Raw genomic sequence first — 18354 nt, 5'->3', positions numbered from 1 at the left:
GAGCTTTATTATGTTCCCTCTATCCCTTTGTTGAAGGTTTTTATAAGAAACATGTGCTTTGTCAGATGTTTGTTCTGTATCTATTGAGAGGATCCCATGGCTGTTATCCTTTCTTTTACTCATGTGGTGTATCACACTGATTTGTGAATACTGAACCATCCCTGCAGCACAGGAATAAATCCCACTTGATTATGGTGAATAATTCTTTTAATGTACTGTTGGATTCAATTTGTTAGTATCTTGTTGAGAATATTTTCATCCATGTTTATCAGGGATATTGCCCTGTAATTCTCCTTTTTAGTGGGGTCTTTGGTTTTAGAATCAAGGTAATGCTGGCCTCATAAAATGAGTTTGAAAGTTTTCCTTCCATTTCTACTTTTTGGAACAGTTTGAGAATAGGTTTTAACTCTAAGTGTCTGGTAGAATTCACCTAGGAAGCTGTTGGGCCTTGGACTTTTCTTTGTTGGGGGATTTTTTTTTTTTTTATTTTGGATTCCATTTTTTTTTTTTCTGATTCTGGTCTGTTCAAGTTCTCTATTTCTTCCTATTACGGTTTTGGTAGTTTATGTGTTTGCAGGAGTTTATCCATTTTTTCCCCAGATTGCCCAATTTGTTGGTGCATAGTTTTTCATAATATTCTCATAATTGTTTGAATTTCTGTGGTGTTGGTTGTGATCTCTTTCATTCACTATTTTATCTATTTGGGACCTTTATCTTTTCTTTTTGAAAAGTCTGGTTAAGGGTTTATCAATTTTATTAATCCTTTTAATGAAACAGCTCCTAGTTTCATTGACCTGTTTCACTGTGGGTTTTTTGTTGTTGTTGTTGTTGTTACTTTATCGTTTATTTCTGCTCTAATCTTATTTCCCTTCTTCTGCTTGCTTTAGCCTTTACTTGCTATTCCTTTCCTAGCTCCTTTAGGTATAAATTTAGGTTGTATTTTTTAGACTTTTCCTGCTTCTTGAGGTAGGCCTGTATTGCTATATAATTCCCTCTTATGACTACTTTTGCTGCATTCCAAAGGTTTTGGACCATCGTGTTTTCATTTCCATTTGCTTCTGTGTATTTCTTTCTTCTTTAATTTTCTGGATGACCCATTCATTCTTTAGCAGGATGTTCTTTAACCACCACGTATTTCTGGTCTTTCCAAAATTTTTCTTGTAGTTGACTTCCAGTTTCATAGTGTTGTGGATAGAAAACATGCATGGTATGATCTCAATCTTTTTGTACTTGTTTAGGGCTGATTTGTGACCCAGTATGTGATCTATTCTGGAGAATGTTCCATGTGCACTATTCTGCTGCTTTAGAATAAAATGTTCTGAATATATCCATTAAGTACATCTGGTCCAGTGTGTCATCCAGAGTCATTGTTTCCTTATTGATTTTCTCCTTAAGTAATCTGTCCATTGCTAAAGGGAAGTGTCAAAATCACCTACTATTATTGTATTGTTATCAATGTTTGTTATTGATTGATTTATATACTTGGGTGCTCCAAGTTGGGAGCATATTTATAATTTTATCTTTTTGTTGGACAGCCCCTTTATTATGAAATAATGCCCTTTTTCATCTATTGTTAGTTTTTGTTTTAAAATCTAGTTTGTGGGATGCCTGGGTGGCTCAGCGGTTGAGCGCCTGCCTTCAGCTCAGGGCATGATCCCAGTCCAGGGATCAAGTCCTGCATAGGGCTCCCTGCGGGGAGCCTGCTTCTTCTCCCTCTGCCTGTATCTCTGCCTCTCTCTGTGTGTCTCTCATGAATAAATCAATAAAATCTTTTTTAAAAATCTAGTTTGTGTAATAATAAGCATGGCCACTCTTTCTTTTGATATCCAATGGGATGATAAATGGTTCCCCATCCCCTCACTTTTTTTTTTTAATTTATTTTTTATTGGTGTTCAATTTACTAACATACAGAATAACCCCCAGTGCCCGTCACCCATTCACTCCCACCCCCCGCCCTCCTCCCCTTCTACCACCCCTAGTTCGTTTCCCAGAGTTAGCAGTCTTTACGTTCTGTCTCCCTTTCTGATATTTCCCACACATTTCTTCTCCCTTCCCTTCTATTCCCTTTCACTATTATTTATATTCCCCAAATGAATGAGAACATATAATGTTTGTCCTTCTCCGACTGACTTACTTCACTCAGCATAATACCCTCCAGTTCCATCCACGTTGAAGCAAATGGTGGGTATTTGTCATTTCTAATAGCTGAGTAATATTCCATTGTATACATAAACCACATCTTCTTTATCCATTCATCTTTCGTTGGACACCGAGGCTCCTTCCACAGTTTGGCTATCGTGGCCATTGCTGCTATAAACATCGGGGTGCAGGCGTCCCGGCGTTTCATTGCATTTGTATCTTTGGGGTAAATCCCCAGCAGTGCAATTGCTGGGTCGTAGGGCAGGTATATTTTTAACTGTTTGAGGAACCTCCACACAGTTTTCCAGAGTGGCTGCACCAGTTCACATTCCCACCAACAGTGTATGAGTGTTCCCTTTTCTCCGCATCCTCTCCAACATTTGTTGTTTCCTGCCTTGTTAATTTTCCCCATTCTCACTGGTGTGAGGTGGGATCTCATTGTGGTTTTGATTTGTATTTCCCTGATGGCAAGTGATGCAGAGCATTTTCTCATATGCATGTTGGCCATGTCTATGTCTTCCTCTGTGAGATTTCTGTTCATGTCTTTTGCCATTTCATGATTGGATTGTTTGTTTCTTTGGTGTTGAGTTTAATAAGTTCTTTATAGATCTTGGAAACTAGCCCTTTATCTGATATGTCATTTGCAAATATCTTCTCCCATTCTGTAGGTTGTCTTTTAGTTGTGTTGACTGTATCCTTTGCTGTGCAAAAGCTTCTTATCTTGATGAAGTCCCAATAGTTCATTTTTGCTTTTGTTTCTTTTGCCTTCATGGATGTATCTTGCAAGAAGTTACTATGGCCGAGTTCAAAAAGGGTGTTGCCTGTGTTCTCCTCTAGGATTTTGATGGAATCTTGTCTCACATTTAGATCTTTCATCCATTTTGAGTTTATCTTTGTGTATGGTGAAAGAGAGTGGTCTAGTTTCATTCTTCTGCATGTGGATGTCCAATTTTCCCAGCACCATTTATTGAAGAGACTGTCTTTCTTCCAATGGATAGTCTTTCCTCCTTTATCGAATGTTGCCCATAAAGTTCAGGGTCCACTTCTGGATTCTCTATTCTGTTCCATTGATCTATGGGTCTGTTTTTGTGCCAGTACCACACTGTCTTGATGACCACAGCTTTGTAGTACAACCTGAAATCTGGCATTGTGATGCCCCCAGATATGGTTTTCTTTTTTAAAAATTCCCCTGGCTATTCGGGGTCTTTTCTGATTCCACACAAATCTTAAAATAATTTGTTCTAACTCTCTGAAGAAAGTCCATGGTATTTTGATAGGGATTGCATTAAACGTGTATATTGCCCTGGGTAACATTGACATTTTCACATTAATTCTGCCAATCCATGAGCATGGAATATTTTTCCATCTCTTTGTGTCTTCCTCAATTTCTTTCAGAAGTGTTCTATAGTTTTGAGGGTATAGATCCTTTACATCTTTGGTTAGGTTTATTCCTAGGTATCTTATGCTTTTGGGTGCAATTGTAAATGGGATTGACTCCTTAATCCATCCCCTCACTTTCAATCTACAGGTGTCTTCAGGCTTAAAATGAGTCTCTTGTAGGCATCAGATAGATGGGCCTTGTTTTTTTTTTTGTTGTTGTTGTTAGTTTATATATATATATATTTTTTTTAACCTATTTTGATGTCCTGTTTTTTGATTGAAGCATTTTGTCCATTCACATTCAGAGTAATTATTGATAGATACGAATTTAGTGCTACTTTATTACCTGTAAAGTCATTGTTTCTGAATATTTTCTCTTTTCCTTGTTAGTCTTTGTTGCTTTTCATCTTTCTTTCCCAAAGTGTTCCCTTTAGAATTCCTTGAAGGGCTTTAGTTTCTATTTGTCTGGGAAACTATTTCTACTTTTATTTTGAATGATAGCCTTTTGTTGGATAAACTATTCTTGGCTGCATATTTTTCCCTTTCAGCAAGTTGAATATATCGTGCCGCTTATTTCTGGTCTGCCGTTTCTGCTGAGAGATCTCCTATTACCTTATTTGTCTTTCCTTATAGCTTAAGGATTTCTTTTCCCTTGCTTTCAGGTTTCTTTCCTTATCTCTATATAATGCAAATTTCACCCTACATCTTGGTGTTGGCCTGCTTTTTGTTGATTTTGATGGGAGTTCTTTGTGCCTCCTGGATTTGGAGGTCAGTTTCCTTCCCCAGATTAGGGAAGTTTACAGCTATAATTTGCTCAAATAAACCTTCTGCCCCCCTTTTCTTCCGGGACTCCTATGATATTAATGTTATTATGCTTTATGGAGTCATTGAGTTCCCTAGGTCTGCTTTTATGACCCAATATTTTTCTTTCCCTCTTCTTTTCAGCTTATTTTCCATAATTCTATCTATTACTTATTCATTCCTCTGATACTTCCATCCTCGTGGTCATTACATTGTCAGTACCATGTCTCAGTCATAGCATTTTTTTTTTTATTTTGGCCTGACTAGTTTTTAGGTCTTTTAACTCTGTGGTAAGTGTCCTCTATGCTTCTCTAAAGCACAGCTAGTATCCTTATAATTGTTTTAAATTCTGGTTCAGGCATATTATAACTGTTTTAATTAGATCCCTGGCCATGACCTCTTCCTTCTTGTGGGAAGAATTCCTCCATCTCGGCATCTCACTTGGGTCTCTTCTGTGTGTTCCAAAAGCCTTTTATGTTTCATGCTCCTGAAAGTAATGGCTATATTAAGAAGAGGTCATAAAGTGTCCAGGGCCTGCCACTTCAGGAAGGATTTCTGGTTTATGCTGTGTGCACTCTGCTGTTGTGTTTTGGCCGCTCTTTTGCTCAGGTCAGTCCTCTGCAGAGTTTTTCCTTGCCTGCAGTGGGGAGTGTTTGGAACTTATCCATTGTACAGCGAGTTTTAATTAGGTGGGTTTTGGTCTGCTTGTTAAAAGAGGCTAGATCCTATTTCCCTTAGAACTGAAGTTTCGTAGCACTCTATGTTCAGTAGATTTGGTACATGTGGGGTGGGGGATTGTGGTGGTCTTCTGGGGGAGCGTCCCGCTGCTGCTCTGATTCTCAGGTACACTTACCCCTAGCCCTAGTTTAAAAAAAAAAAAAAGCACCTACAGAGTGCACGGGGGCAGGGGTTGGTGTAAATGGCTCAAGCCTCCACTGTGAGCACTGTGCTGCTCACTAAAGTCCATCTATGCTGATGAGTGGGGGTAAAAATGGCATCAGCCCACTCTGTTTCATCCCCAGAGAAGCAAGTTCATGCCCATTGCTGTTCGGGAAGCCCTCACAGAAGAGTTAACAATCTTCCCTCATGTATTCCAAGCATCCCTCAAATCCCTGCCTTCACCCTGTGTCTGAACTGTCTGCTCACCTGGTAGCACAGTGCTCCTGTTTTATCTCGGGTGGGTTTCAAACCCTGTATTTTAGGGACTTGGTACAGCAGACCCATGCTGATCCTCCGGGGGAGACTCACCATGTTATGGCTGTGCCGGTTTGTCCCAGGGCAGACGTATGAACACACAGGGATGTGGACTTTATGGTAAAGTGCAGCAAAAAGTCGGTGTCCAGGTTAGTTGCCCTCAGCAGGTGCCTCTGCTCCTGTCCTAATGAACAGGGTAGCTCAATGGTGCCTACCAGGTAGGCCATGTCCTCTCTCCCAAATGCACTCCTAAGAAGAGGAACTGTCTATTCTGGTGTGACCCAGAGGATCCTCAGAGCACAATATCCATTCTCGTGCCTCTGCCCTCCTTCCCCACAGGAGTGCTGCTAAGCCTGCCAGGCATGACCCCAGCCAAAGGCATGGACTTCTAAAACTTCAGACTTGGAGTTCTGCTGCTTATTAAAACTCGCAATAATCAGCCCCTTTTGTTTTCCCTGTCAATGGTTTTGGGAAGTGTTTTCCTTGTGCAATGCCCCATGTACTGCTCGCTCTCTCCCCCCTACTCCCCCTGATCAGGGCTCCCTCCCCACCCACCCCACAGCATCTGTGATTCTTTTCTCCCCTTAATCACTTCTCCACACCTCCTACCTCCCATGATGTGGCCTTTTTCTCCTGCTAGTTGTGCAGTCTGTTCTCTCAGTCCTCAGATTGATTTCTTGGGTGTTCAGAATTATTTGGATTTATCTAACTGTGCTCAAGGAACAAGGCAAGCATAAGGTCCCCCTCCTCCTCCTTTTTAACTTCTCCCCAGGTCACACTTCTTAATGTATTTTTAGCATAAGTAAACTATGGCAAAATGTCATCAGAAGAAATCAGATTCCAAGAGTAAATTCTAAAGCTCATTACATTACTCTTAAATTTTATTAATGCCTTCAGTTTGTGCATCATTTAAAACAAGATATGTGCTTTATAAAGCATTCTTATACATAAATAGAACAATGAACAATTAAGTGATTTATCCTTAAAACATGCACATCATTTTTATTCAGGTGTGTATAAGAAAGGGAAATAAGCTTTAAGTCTTTTTCTTTGGATTAAAGACATTTGGAAATTATTATTCAGGAATCCCAAATGTTTTTCCTGGAACAAATGTGTTTTCAAATAAGAAATGTTGATGTAATCAAAAGGCATTAGTGTTGATAAAGAAGACCAAGAAATATCTGTGCCATGGGTAATCACCAAGAAAAGAGTTCCAGGGGAGCCTAAAGTATATGTCGAGTAAACGAATCCAGTAGCATAAATAAAAAGGTTTAGATGGAAGAACAGGTAGCATAAGCCAGATTATGGGACACATATATATTCAAGGCACATGGCTAGGATTACACAGGTGGCTAAGTTTTATAGACTACTTTGTTCTTTCATTTGGAAAATAGTCAAATGTTATATAATTTCCATTTACTTGCATTCATTGATAAATAAATGCAATCAGATTTAGGTAGCAAATGTCCTTTCAGATACACACCAAAAGTACATAATAGCTAACAGATGCCAGTGTAGCCAAAGCAGTATGATTATACTCCAGTTTTCCCACATTGCAGTTAAATGGATGTAAAGCTGTCTGGTACTATTCCTATATATCATCCTGTCTATTCTCAAGTTTCAAAACAATCCTTCAAAACTAGTCAGATTACAGAATTTATTAATCCATAAAGGATACCAAAACTATTATTCAACAGAACTCAAACCCAAACCCTATAGTTGACAATATTCAGTTTGGGCTTTTCCCAGACTGGAAAAAAAATTCCCACACTACATACCCCTCACACACGTAAAATACTAGTACATCCACTGTGGTTCTCTTATTTTTCTCTGGTGAACCAGAAGAATTTGCTTCTCCACCTCCTCCAGTATCCATTCTGTTAACTATATAATTGCCCTAAATATCCACCAAAAAAGGAAATATATAAAAAAAACCCAAAGCTTTCAACCGTATCTAAACCATCATCTTTTAAAATCAACTGCAATGGGGAAAAAGAGGATATCATGCTCTGCAAGGTTTATGAAAGGTCAAAACTTTCTTCCTGAACATGAATACTAGGAGGACAAGATTAATTTTGTGTTTCTAATGGGCTAGCAAAATGTTCCCCAGATGACTGACAGAAAATGTCTAAAACTTTACCTGCATGGGCTCCTAGAAACAAGCAGCACCAACAAATTAATTACAATCCCCCAAATAACAATTCTCCATTTATACTGTTTTCAAGCACCTAAAACTCTTCAATAGCAAAAGACATTAAGATGAGATGTTAGCAATGCTATCTGTCTCTGGCATACTTTTGTGTGCACATACAAAGTTCATCCAACATCTTAGTAGACAGCTCATAAGACTGGTCGTTTCTACCTTGGTGATGGCTTTGTGCAATCACAAACAAAAATGTTTTTCTAAATAGATGACTCTAATTAACATACTAAAGAAACAAAAACCTTTTTAAGGCTACTGCTGCAATAAATGGTTCAATCTGAAGTGTGCTGGAATAAATTGGACAAAGATAAATCTGGAAGCGTACAACAAGATTAAAAAAAAAAGAAAAAGAGGGTTGAAGAGACTGGCAGACACCATCTGTCAGAATTCAAAGGCTTGAGTCACACAGATTGCTTTTAACTCCTTGTTGTCTCATATTCTTGGTTAATGATAACTTATCTTTTATTTCTTCACACAACTTGGCCATGTAAATCCACCACAGAGAGGTGACACAATGATATAGATGAACACCTAGAGGGAGAAGGAAGGCAATTTTATTTTCTTAAATCTATCATAAGCTCATAAATAATATATAAAGCAAAGTAAAAACCTATTAACAGATACTGGTTCCATTACACAGTAGCAGTTGTGTAATAATATAATAAACCAATCAAGTACTTTCAAAGGCAGAAGTGCGTTAAAGTGATCCTTTCTGATATAAAACTCACACATCTGACATAAAACTTCATATTTATTTATTTTTTAAAGATATTATTTACTTTTTAAAAAAAATATTTTACTTATTCACTCATGAGAGACAGAGAGAGAGAGAGAGAGAAAGACATAGGTAGAGGGAGAAGCAGGCTCCATGCAGGGAGCCCGATGTGGGACTCAATCCCAGGACTCCAGGATCACGTCCTGGGCCCAAGGCAGACGCTAAACCACTGTGCCCTCCAGGGATCCCCCTTAAAGTACATTTTTAATAATAAATGCTTGTTCACATTACTAGATTCCAAAAAATAGATTTATTTTAAATATTGGCTTCACTGCCAATTGATTTAGTCAATTGTCTTGCTTTAAATTATGACTTTTTTTGATATCTTTAAGCAGTTGATTTCATAACTCAACACTTGGGGAAAAATATGTTTCTGAATTCCATGCTTGCTCCCAAAAGTCAGCAGTGTGTTTTTGCCTTACTTCTCTACAAATGAGTGGGAGGGGGATGGTTTACAGCAAATTCTGGTTATTAATGAATAAACTACTTATATATACACACACAGATATTCTGATTTGACATTAAGTTGACTGCCACAGCTGAAATATAAGGATTTTTAAAGCTTAAGTGCAATATATTAGGTGACAACAACTTTTGGGAAAGATTGAGACTGCATTAACAGCAGTGCTATGCATGTAATAAGTAGTCAGTAAATACAATCTGAATTTAATGATAATCCAGCTTTATAAAACAACCTAAATTTGCAGACCCAACTTGAAGGAAGAAGCTAAGCTGAGGAGCCTAGAATGTGCCACCTGAGTTATTTGAGGCTATGGCACAATTTCCAGTATAAAATCAACAGATCAATTGGCTGCTCTTCTCTGTTAGGTAAATGCAGCTATCTAAGGTGGAGGTCCTTCAAAAGAGTTCAAGGAAACGTGGAGCTGAGTCATAGGTAACTGCTGAGAGTTAACTTTGGGCTTCTGCAAATGGCAAGAGGATATGGAAAAAGTCGGCTTCTCCTTCTGCCCTTCCTCCTCCCTATGCTCTCTCCCTCTCTTATTCTTTCTCTTTCTCTGAAATAAATACATAAAATCTTAAAAATTTTGAAACATAGCTATGAAAAATTAATACATAGAATGAATAGGGATGAAAAGAAAATTAGCTTGCAGGAAGAGTGAGCTGAATAATTCTCTCAAATGTAACGCAAAAAAGAGGAGTTTAAGCATATTAAGAAGGTTACCAGACATTCAGCATAGTTCAAAGAGGTCCAATATCTGCTTACATAAGGGTTACAAAAGGACAACAGTATATATAGACTCATTTATAAATAAGAGATCTACTAAATAAACCTTAGAAAATTAAACTACATAATGGCCACTTGGTATTTACCCCAGAAATGAAAGGACAGTTAGTTATAAGTATACTTATCAATGTAATTTTATATATTGATATTAAATGTAGATCATATTATCAAGTCATTGGGAAGAGAAATACCATTTCCCAAAATTAAATGCCTATTCCTGACTAAAACTTTAGGCAATTCAGAAACATAAAGTTCTTTAACTTGACAAGAATTCATAATATATACCACTCTTTTTAAAAAGATTTTATTTACTTGAGAGAGACAGATAGAGAATGAATGGGGGAGGGACAGATGGAAGAAGAAGGAGAAGCACTCTCCACTTGAGCAAGGAGCCCAATGTGGACCTCTATCCCAGGACCCTGGGATCACGACCTGAGCCGAAGGCAGATGCTTAATCGACTAAGCCACCCAGGCGTCCCTACATATCAGTCTTATAAATGAAATATTAGAAGCATTCCAATTAAAACCAGGAACTAAAGATGTCCACTGACACCATAATATTCAACATTGCTAGTAACTGCAAATCATATAGACATACATACCTATATAAAATTATATAGAATTATATATTACATGTATATATAAATTTGATAAGGCTGAACTTATTAATAGATGGTATCATAATTTACATATAGTATGAATCAAAAAAATCACAGCCTATGGCTTGTGAGCTAGGAATGGTTTTTATTTTTTTAAAGGTTCAAAGAAAAAGGATATGTGACAGAGACTACATGCAGCCTGAAAAGTATAAAATATTTACTATATGGTTCTTTACAGAATGCTTGCTGACTCCTTAGAAAAGAATCAGAATACAGAAGAATAAACTGAAAACTATTACAACTAGTAAGAGTTGTACAAAGTTGACGATACAAAAAATAGATATATTAGAAAAAACAGAAATAAAGAAATGGAGCATGCAACCAACTAGAAAATAGAATTATAATTAGAAAATACGGAATTAATTACAAAATGTAATTTTAAAAGAATCTCATTTCAGTAGTGACAAAAACATGAAATATCCAGGAATATTTGGAATGCCTTGCCTGACTCCTTACATATAAACATTCTCAATAGGAAGATGGGGTTTCAGAATATTTTGGAGTAACTTCATAGGAAAGCTGATTATTAAGAATTCCAGCAACCAGTTTCTTAAAGATTGAAAAATAAAACAACACACTAAGATGACAAAAACTTACGATTGATACGATGATGATGATGATAGTGAGTTTGAGATTCTTCATACACATGGCTCGTGCAAGATTTCTACTTGTTGTTTTGAAGGTGACAGACTCGAAAAAAAATAAAACATTAATTATTTGATCCCTGGCACAGACTATGTGACCGATTTGTAGTAATACCTGTAAAACTTTTACTTTCATTAATCATGTTGAATCATGAATTCATTACTCTTTTCATGGGTAGAGACTAGCCATTCATAATCACTAGATCTCAGCGGTACTCTGTCAGGTGTATGGTAGGCAGTACAAGCCCACTGGAAAAGCTTCTTCCCTTTTTCTTGTCCACTGAAGTAAGGCAGGTGGTGTCAAGAATCAGAAGTGGCTCCTCCTGCTACTGTGAAAGCCTTTTCCTCTTTATGATCCCAGGAAGAAAGGTTGCAGAAAGCTAGTCGGTTGCAAACACATTTGCCTGTTCTGCCCAATATAATCCTGAGATTTTGAGCCATAAAAATCAGTTCAATTTCCATATGAAAATATGTATTTACTTGTATGAGGCCCAACACCCAAGGAACTTTGCTCCTTCAGTTATCCATTTTCTTTTGCAACACTGACTTCTCAGTATCTACTGAACCAGTCCCACCAGGACACAAAGAGTTCAAAACAACCAAACAACAAAATTCCCTAATAGCCCAGCAATTCTACTCCTAAGTATATATCAAACAGAGCTGTATGCCCAAATTCACTAAAAGTGGAATGAACATCTCAATTATCCATATACTTCATATACTCAAGAAGGTAGAGGAAAACATGCACATGTATAGGAAACATGTGGAAGATATAAAAAAGAATCAGATCAAACTTATAGAGATGGAAACTCTATGAGGAGGGAATAACAGATTACACACAACAAAAGAAAATTAATAGCAACTATCCTAAATGAAATACAGAAAGAAAGACTGAAAAAAATGAACAGATCAACGGAACAAAGTAGAGAATCCAGAGTAAGAATGGATTCCCCAACAGGAGAACATGGATAAACAAACTGTGGTAAATACACTTATATAATCAAATAGTACAAAACAATAAAATAAACTGTCACATTGGACAATATGAATGAATCTCATAGTGTAACAGTGAAAGATGCCAGAGAGAAGCTAGTATATAACATATGAATCCATTTCTATACATTTAAGAACAGAACATCATCTAGGGTAATAGAAGTCATAAAATGGTTACCTCTGTTGGGGATCATTAACAGAAAGGAATATGAGGCAGCTTTCTACAGTATTCGAAATGTGTTTTTCTTTTTTTATCTTAACCTAAGTGGCAGTTATATGCATATAGACACGTGTAAAAAGTAACTAAGTGGTACACTTGCTGCACTTTATTCAGTATAAAAATCTATACATAGAAACACACCCATAAAGAAACACACCCGTTAGTTAATTAGCACCTTTTGTTATTCTGGGTCACAGAGTCAACAAAATTAAAGACTTATTTGGAAATTACAAGCTATACTAACACTGGCCAGACCCAGACCATTCTAGCTAAAGAGAGTAATCTTCATGGATTAAGAATTTGATCTGCAGGAAAAAAAAAAAAAAAGAATTTGATCTGCAGGTATGGGATCAGACACTTTTTTGCCCCATAGTAATGGATTACAAAGTGAGCCTTTATTAGAAACCTGGTATTTTGAGTTGCTATATGGTACTATGCTTCCTCGCTTCCTCCAATTAACATGTGCTTTGACTTAAAACTATTATCCTCCTAAGAACTACTGTTAATAGATGCCCCTGTACAACTGATAATAACAATAAACACTGAAGTAGTTCTTACCATGCACAAGACACTGTGTTAGGCACTTTGTGTGCATTATCTGATTTAATGAGATACATCTCCATTTTACAGACAATGATCCTGAGGCACAGAGAGGTTAAGTAACTTGCCTAAATTCACACAACTACTAAGTGGCAGAGACAAGAATCAATCCCAGGCAGCCTGAGTGTAGAGCTTGTGCTCCTAAACACTACAATCTAGCTGCCAATAGATCCATCACTCATGGATCCATTTCAAGGTATAAGCTACTCTGGTTTTAAATTTGTAATTGTGTAGGGCAGCCTGGGTGGCCCAGCGGTTTAGCCCTGCCTTCAGCCCAGGGTTGGATCCTGGAGATCCAGGATCAAGTCCCATATCAGGCTCCCTGCATGGAGCCTGCTTCTCCCTCTGCCTGTGTCTCTGCCTGTGTCTCTGCCTGTGTCTCTCTGTGTGTGTGTGTGTCTCCCATGAATAAATAAAATAAAATAAAATAAAATAAAATAAAATAAAATAAAATAAAATAAAATAAAATAAAATAAAATAAAATAAAATAAAATAAAATAAAATAAAATAAAATAATAAAATAAAATAAAATAAATTGTAATTGTGTAGACCTAAAAAATTTAACTGATCTCTGCCGTCCATCTATCATCTTTCCTGAAAACCTTCATCCACTATCCAGACGGAAAATGCAAAGACACACATCATTGTAGCATAAGTAGGTAACAGAGACACACTGAAACTTTTAAGGCTCGTTGGTCTTTCCCAATTTGACTCTTGCTTGATACAGTGAAGGCTCAAGCTGTCACGGTAAGCAAGAAAGTGACTGAATTGTCCAGTTTTCAGGATTCACACTGGATCACAACTGGCCTGCATATTTATTTGTTTCATGTTTCACACAACGAATAGCAACAGAATGTTATATGCAGCTGAGCTAAACTATAAAGGCATCAATCTAAAGCTTTAAAAATTTGTTTCAGTACACCGAGTATGTTTCACAAATCAAAATTTCCTTAATGGTTACTAAGGGTTGTGGCTTTCATTCTATGCCTCATTGTTATCCTCAACATCACAACATAATCACGTAATAGAGTCAGAAAGAAAAAACCCTGTAAATAATTATATTTAACATATTTCCCTATTATGTTAGTCATCAGTTTGTCTACTTTAGATGCTGAACAATATTACCATATCTCATACTTACCGAATCCACAAGATTTTCTGTTTTATCTATCAATAATTCCAATCTTTCTCCTCGCTGAGCTACCAGATCTGAAAATGTTGGAGAAACCAGAAAATATTATGTTTATATTACAAATAGGCAATTTTTGTCTTTAAGCAAAATCTAGTTTTAATTATACCTGGTATTCTTGAAAACTCATATATATTAGAGAAGCACTTTTATCTTTAAGTAATAAAAGACTTTATTTAGTAAAGCTGATCAACTATAAAGTAAGGGTTGGCAGGTTTTTTTTCTGTAAAAGGCCACAGTCCTAATATTTTAGGCTTTCTTTTTTTTAAGATTTTATTTATTTATTCATGAGAGATACAGAGAGAGAGGCAGAGACACAGACAGAGGGAGAAGCAGGATCCCTGTGGGGAACTCGATGTGGGACATCAGGATCACACCCTGGGAAGGAGGCAGACGACCAACCGCTGAGCCACCCAGGTGGCCCTATTTTAGGCTTTCTGACTCAAATGGTCTTGCCATAATTACTCAACTCTGTCAGATATAGACAATATGTAAATAAATGGGTGTGACAGTATTCCAATGGAACTTTATGCAGATTTGATCCAAGGTTTACAGTTTGCAAACTCTAAATTAAGGATACAATATGAGAGTCTAAAAAACGAGCTCTCAAAATGAGTGAGAGTTGGATACTTCCAGAGTTATAGTATGAAAAATTCTACAGACTCTCTCTCCAACAAAACAACTATAACTTGAAAAATCATGAAAACAAACAACACTTACCACCACTTAAAATCTCTGAAAACTATGAATGTCCTAAAGGCATACAGCAAATGGAGAAACCTATACAAAACAGTTATGTAATATTTATTTTTTAAAGATTTTATGTATTTATTCCTGGGAGACACAGAGAGAGGCAGAGACACAGGCAGAAGGAGAAGCAGACTCCCTGCAGGAAGCCCGAAGTGGGACTCGATCCCAGGACCCCGGGATCACACCCTGAGCCACCCAGGTGCCCCTTATCTAATTTTTAGTAAGTCAGTCTATGGCACTTAAGCCATAACACGCTCCACCCCACAGCTGAGCCAGAAGCTCTACTTCTGGCAAGTAAAGTCTGGAGGCTATTTCCCTCCAGGTCTCCATCAAAGGCTATGCTTTCTCTGCAGCTGGGAAAAGTCATTAACATTTCTCCTCCCATCTTACCCCAGGCCTAGATCCATGATGCACAGAAGTTCTATTCCCACAAGGCATGCCTGATAGGTCCCGGGTTCCTTTCCTTCACCTAGCTCTACACATAGGGCACAAGCTCTTTTAGAATTTGGATTAGATTTCCCTGGATCAATTTATGTCTGGGGAACTGTTACCAAAAAATACAGCAGTTAGCCTGCAATTAGTGGAGGCTAACATCTGGGTGTAACAGCAACAGAGACAAGCTAGAAGCTAAACAGGGAGATCAGGAAGAGAGACACTCAGGGAAGTTGTGTCACTCCAGTGTGACTGTACACGCTCAAGGATAGTCCCTCTGGGAAACGACATTAGAGACTGCACACTGTGGGAAAACTAAAGTTCAAAGACAAAGTCCGGCCCAGTCATTAAGCAAATAACCAAACAACCAACCTCACAGGATAAGAATCAGTACCCAGAGTTGCTATAATACATTAACTAAAACACCTAGTTTTCAACAAAAATTATAAGATATGGAAAAAAAACCAGGAAACGGATAAATATACAGGAAAAAGAGCAGAGGTTGGAAACTTACTCTGCGGCGGGGAGGGGGAGCACTCAAGCTATTGGAGTTACCAATGGAATGATATTAGAAATCACTAAGAAGGAAAATTTAGGAGATGAAGCAAAAGCAGTGCATAAAAGGAAATTCATAGCAGTAAACACCTATGTTAAAAGGAAGATAACGCACAATTCAGTCTATAATTGTATTCCCCTGAAATTCATATATTGAAGCCCTAACCTCTAACTGGATGGTATTTGGAGATAAGGGACTTTAGGATATCAGTAGGTCTAGATGAGGCCCTGAGGGCTTATGGTGGAATTAGTGTACTTGTAATAAAAGTCACCAGAGAGCTTACTGTCGGTCTTACTTTCTGCCATGTGAGGACACAGTGAGAGGGGCCATCTGCAATCCGGGAAGAGAGTTCTCATCAGAATCTGACTAGGCAGGCACCTTGATCTTGGACTTCAACACTCCAGAATCATTGAGAAAATGAATTTATTTAAACCATCCAGACTACAGTAATTTTTTTATAATAGCTGGAGCAGATTGAGAAAGAAAAGATCTCATACTAATAACTGTCTGCCTTAATTAACATACTAAATCCTAAGCTAAAGGAAATAAAAAAACAAAAATTTAAAGACAGAACAGAAAAACACTAGAGAAAAATCAATGAAACAAGAAATAGGTTTTTGGAAAAGATCAACAAAATTGACAAAACCTTGCATAAACTGAGCAAGAAAAAAAGACAGACAACTCGAATTACTGGAATAATCACTATCAATTTCACAAAAACGAAAGGGATCCTAAAAGAATACAATAAGCAAGAGTATGTCAATGTATTAGGCAACTTAGATGAAATGGATAAATTCCTAGAAAGACATAAACCAGCAAAACAAATTTTAGATGAAATAGGAAATCTGAATAGTTACAACAAATTGAATGATTACAATTTTTTAAAAAATTTGACTATAGTTGATGCACAATTGTTACATTCATTTGGGGGCACAACACAGTGATTCAGTTTCTCTGTATGTTATGCTATGCTTAGCACAAGGGTAACTACCCTCTGCCTCCGTACATGCTCTCCTCAACTATATTCCCTGTGCTCCACCTTTCACCCTTCTGACTTACTAATTCCCATAACTGAAACCCGGTATCTCCCACTCCCCTTCACTCATTTTGGCCACCCCACCACCACCCTCCCCTCTGGTAACCATCCATTTGTTCTGTGTATTTATGGGTCTATTTCTGCTTTTTTGAAAAAAATTATCTATTTATTTGAAAGAAACAGAGAGAGAACGAGTGGAGGGATGGAGAGAGGGAGAGGGAGAAGCAGACATCCTGCTGAGCAGGGATTCCCCATGCGGGGCTCAATTCCAGGACCCTGAGACCATGACCTAAGCTGAAGATAGATACTTACTTAATCAACAGAGCCACCCAGGTGCCCCTTTGCTTTTGTGTGTGTGTATGTTCCTTTGTTGTTCAGATTCTACACATGAGAGAAACACATGGTATTTGTCTTTCTCTAATTGATTTATTTCACTTAGCCTAATACTCTCTAGGTCCATCCATGTTGTCGTAAATGGCAAGATGCCATTTTTATAGCTGCATAATATTCCATTACATGTACATACTGCATCCCCTTTATCCACTCATCAATGGACACTTGGGCTGCTTCCACATCTTGGCTGTTGTAAGTAATGCTGCAATAAACATAAGTATGCATATATCCTTTCCAATTAGTGTTTTCATTTTTTGGGGGGTAAATACCCTGTAGTGGAATTATTGCATCATATGGTATTTCGATTTTTAATTTTCTGAGGAACCTCCATACTGTTTGGACAGTGGCTGTCCCATCTATACCAACGAATGCTGCGTGAGGGTTTTTCTCCACATCCTCACAGATGCTTGTTATTTTGTTATTTCTTTATTTTTGATACTAGCCATTCTCACCAGTGTAAGGTGATAACTCATTGTAGTTTTTATTTGCCTTTCCCTGATGATGAGGGATGTTAAGCATCTTTTCATGGGTCTGTTGGCCACGTGTATGTCTCCTTTGGAAAAGTGTCTGTTCATGTCTTCTACCCTTTTTAAAATATTTTATATATCTACTCATAGAGACACAGAGAGAGAGAGAGAGGCAGAGACCCAGGCAGAGGGAAAAGCAGGCTCCATGCTGGGAGCCCGACGCGGGACTGGATCCCGGGTCTCTGGAATCACACCCTGGACTGAAGGTGGCGCAAAACCGCTGAGCCACCTGGGCTGCCCCTTCTGCCCATTTTTTAATCAGATTGTTTTCTTGATGTTGAGTTGTATAAATTCTTTGAATATTATAGAAATTAATCCCTTATCAGATATCATCTGCAAAAATCTCCTCCCATTCTGTAGGTTGCCTTTGAGTTTTGTTGATGGTTTTCCTTTACTGTGCAGAAGCTTTTTATTTTGATGTAGTCCCAATAGTTTTCGCTTTCGTTTCCCTTGCCTCAGGAGACACCTCTAGAAAAATGCTGCTAAGGCCAATGTCAAAGAAATTACTGCCAGGGTTCTCTTCCAGGATTTTTATGGTTTCAGGTCTCACATTTAGTTCCTTAGTCCTTTTTGAGTTTACTTTTATGTATGGTTAAAAAAAAAGTGGTCCAGTTTTC

General features: G+C 37.7%; 1 protein-coding gene across 3 annotated transcripts in view; it reads right to left on the bottom strand.

Moving 5' to 3' along the window:
• Nucleotides 1–6368: 6368 nt before the first annotated feature.
• The window catches only part of VAMP7 (vesicle associated membrane protein 7), a 64529-nt gene continuing 52543 nt past the window's right edge, over nucleotides 6369–18354 (bottom strand). For all 3 annotated transcript variants that reach the window (XM_038588765.1, XM_038588767.1, XM_038588766.1), the window contains 3 exons: nucleotides 13996–14063; nucleotides 10995–11087; nucleotides 6369–8248 (listed from right to left, as the gene is read on the bottom strand). In XM_038588765.1, the coding sequence (XP_038444693.1) occupies nucleotides 8180–8248; nucleotides 10995–11087; nucleotides 13996–14063 (230 nt within the window). In that variant the 3' untranslated portion in view covers nucleotides 6369–8179. The remainder of the gene's footprint in view (nucleotides 8249–10994; nucleotides 11088–13995; nucleotides 14064–18354) is intronic.

This window comes from Canis lupus, chromosome X (genome assembly GCF_011100685.1).
Source record: "Canis lupus familiaris isolate Mischka breed German Shepherd chromosome X, alternate assembly UU_Cfam_GSD_1.0, whole genome shotgun sequence".
Lineage (NCBI taxonomy): Eukaryota > Metazoa > Chordata > Mammalia > Carnivora > Canidae > Canis > Canis lupus.
This window is presented reverse-complemented; position numbering and strand designations above follow the sequence as displayed.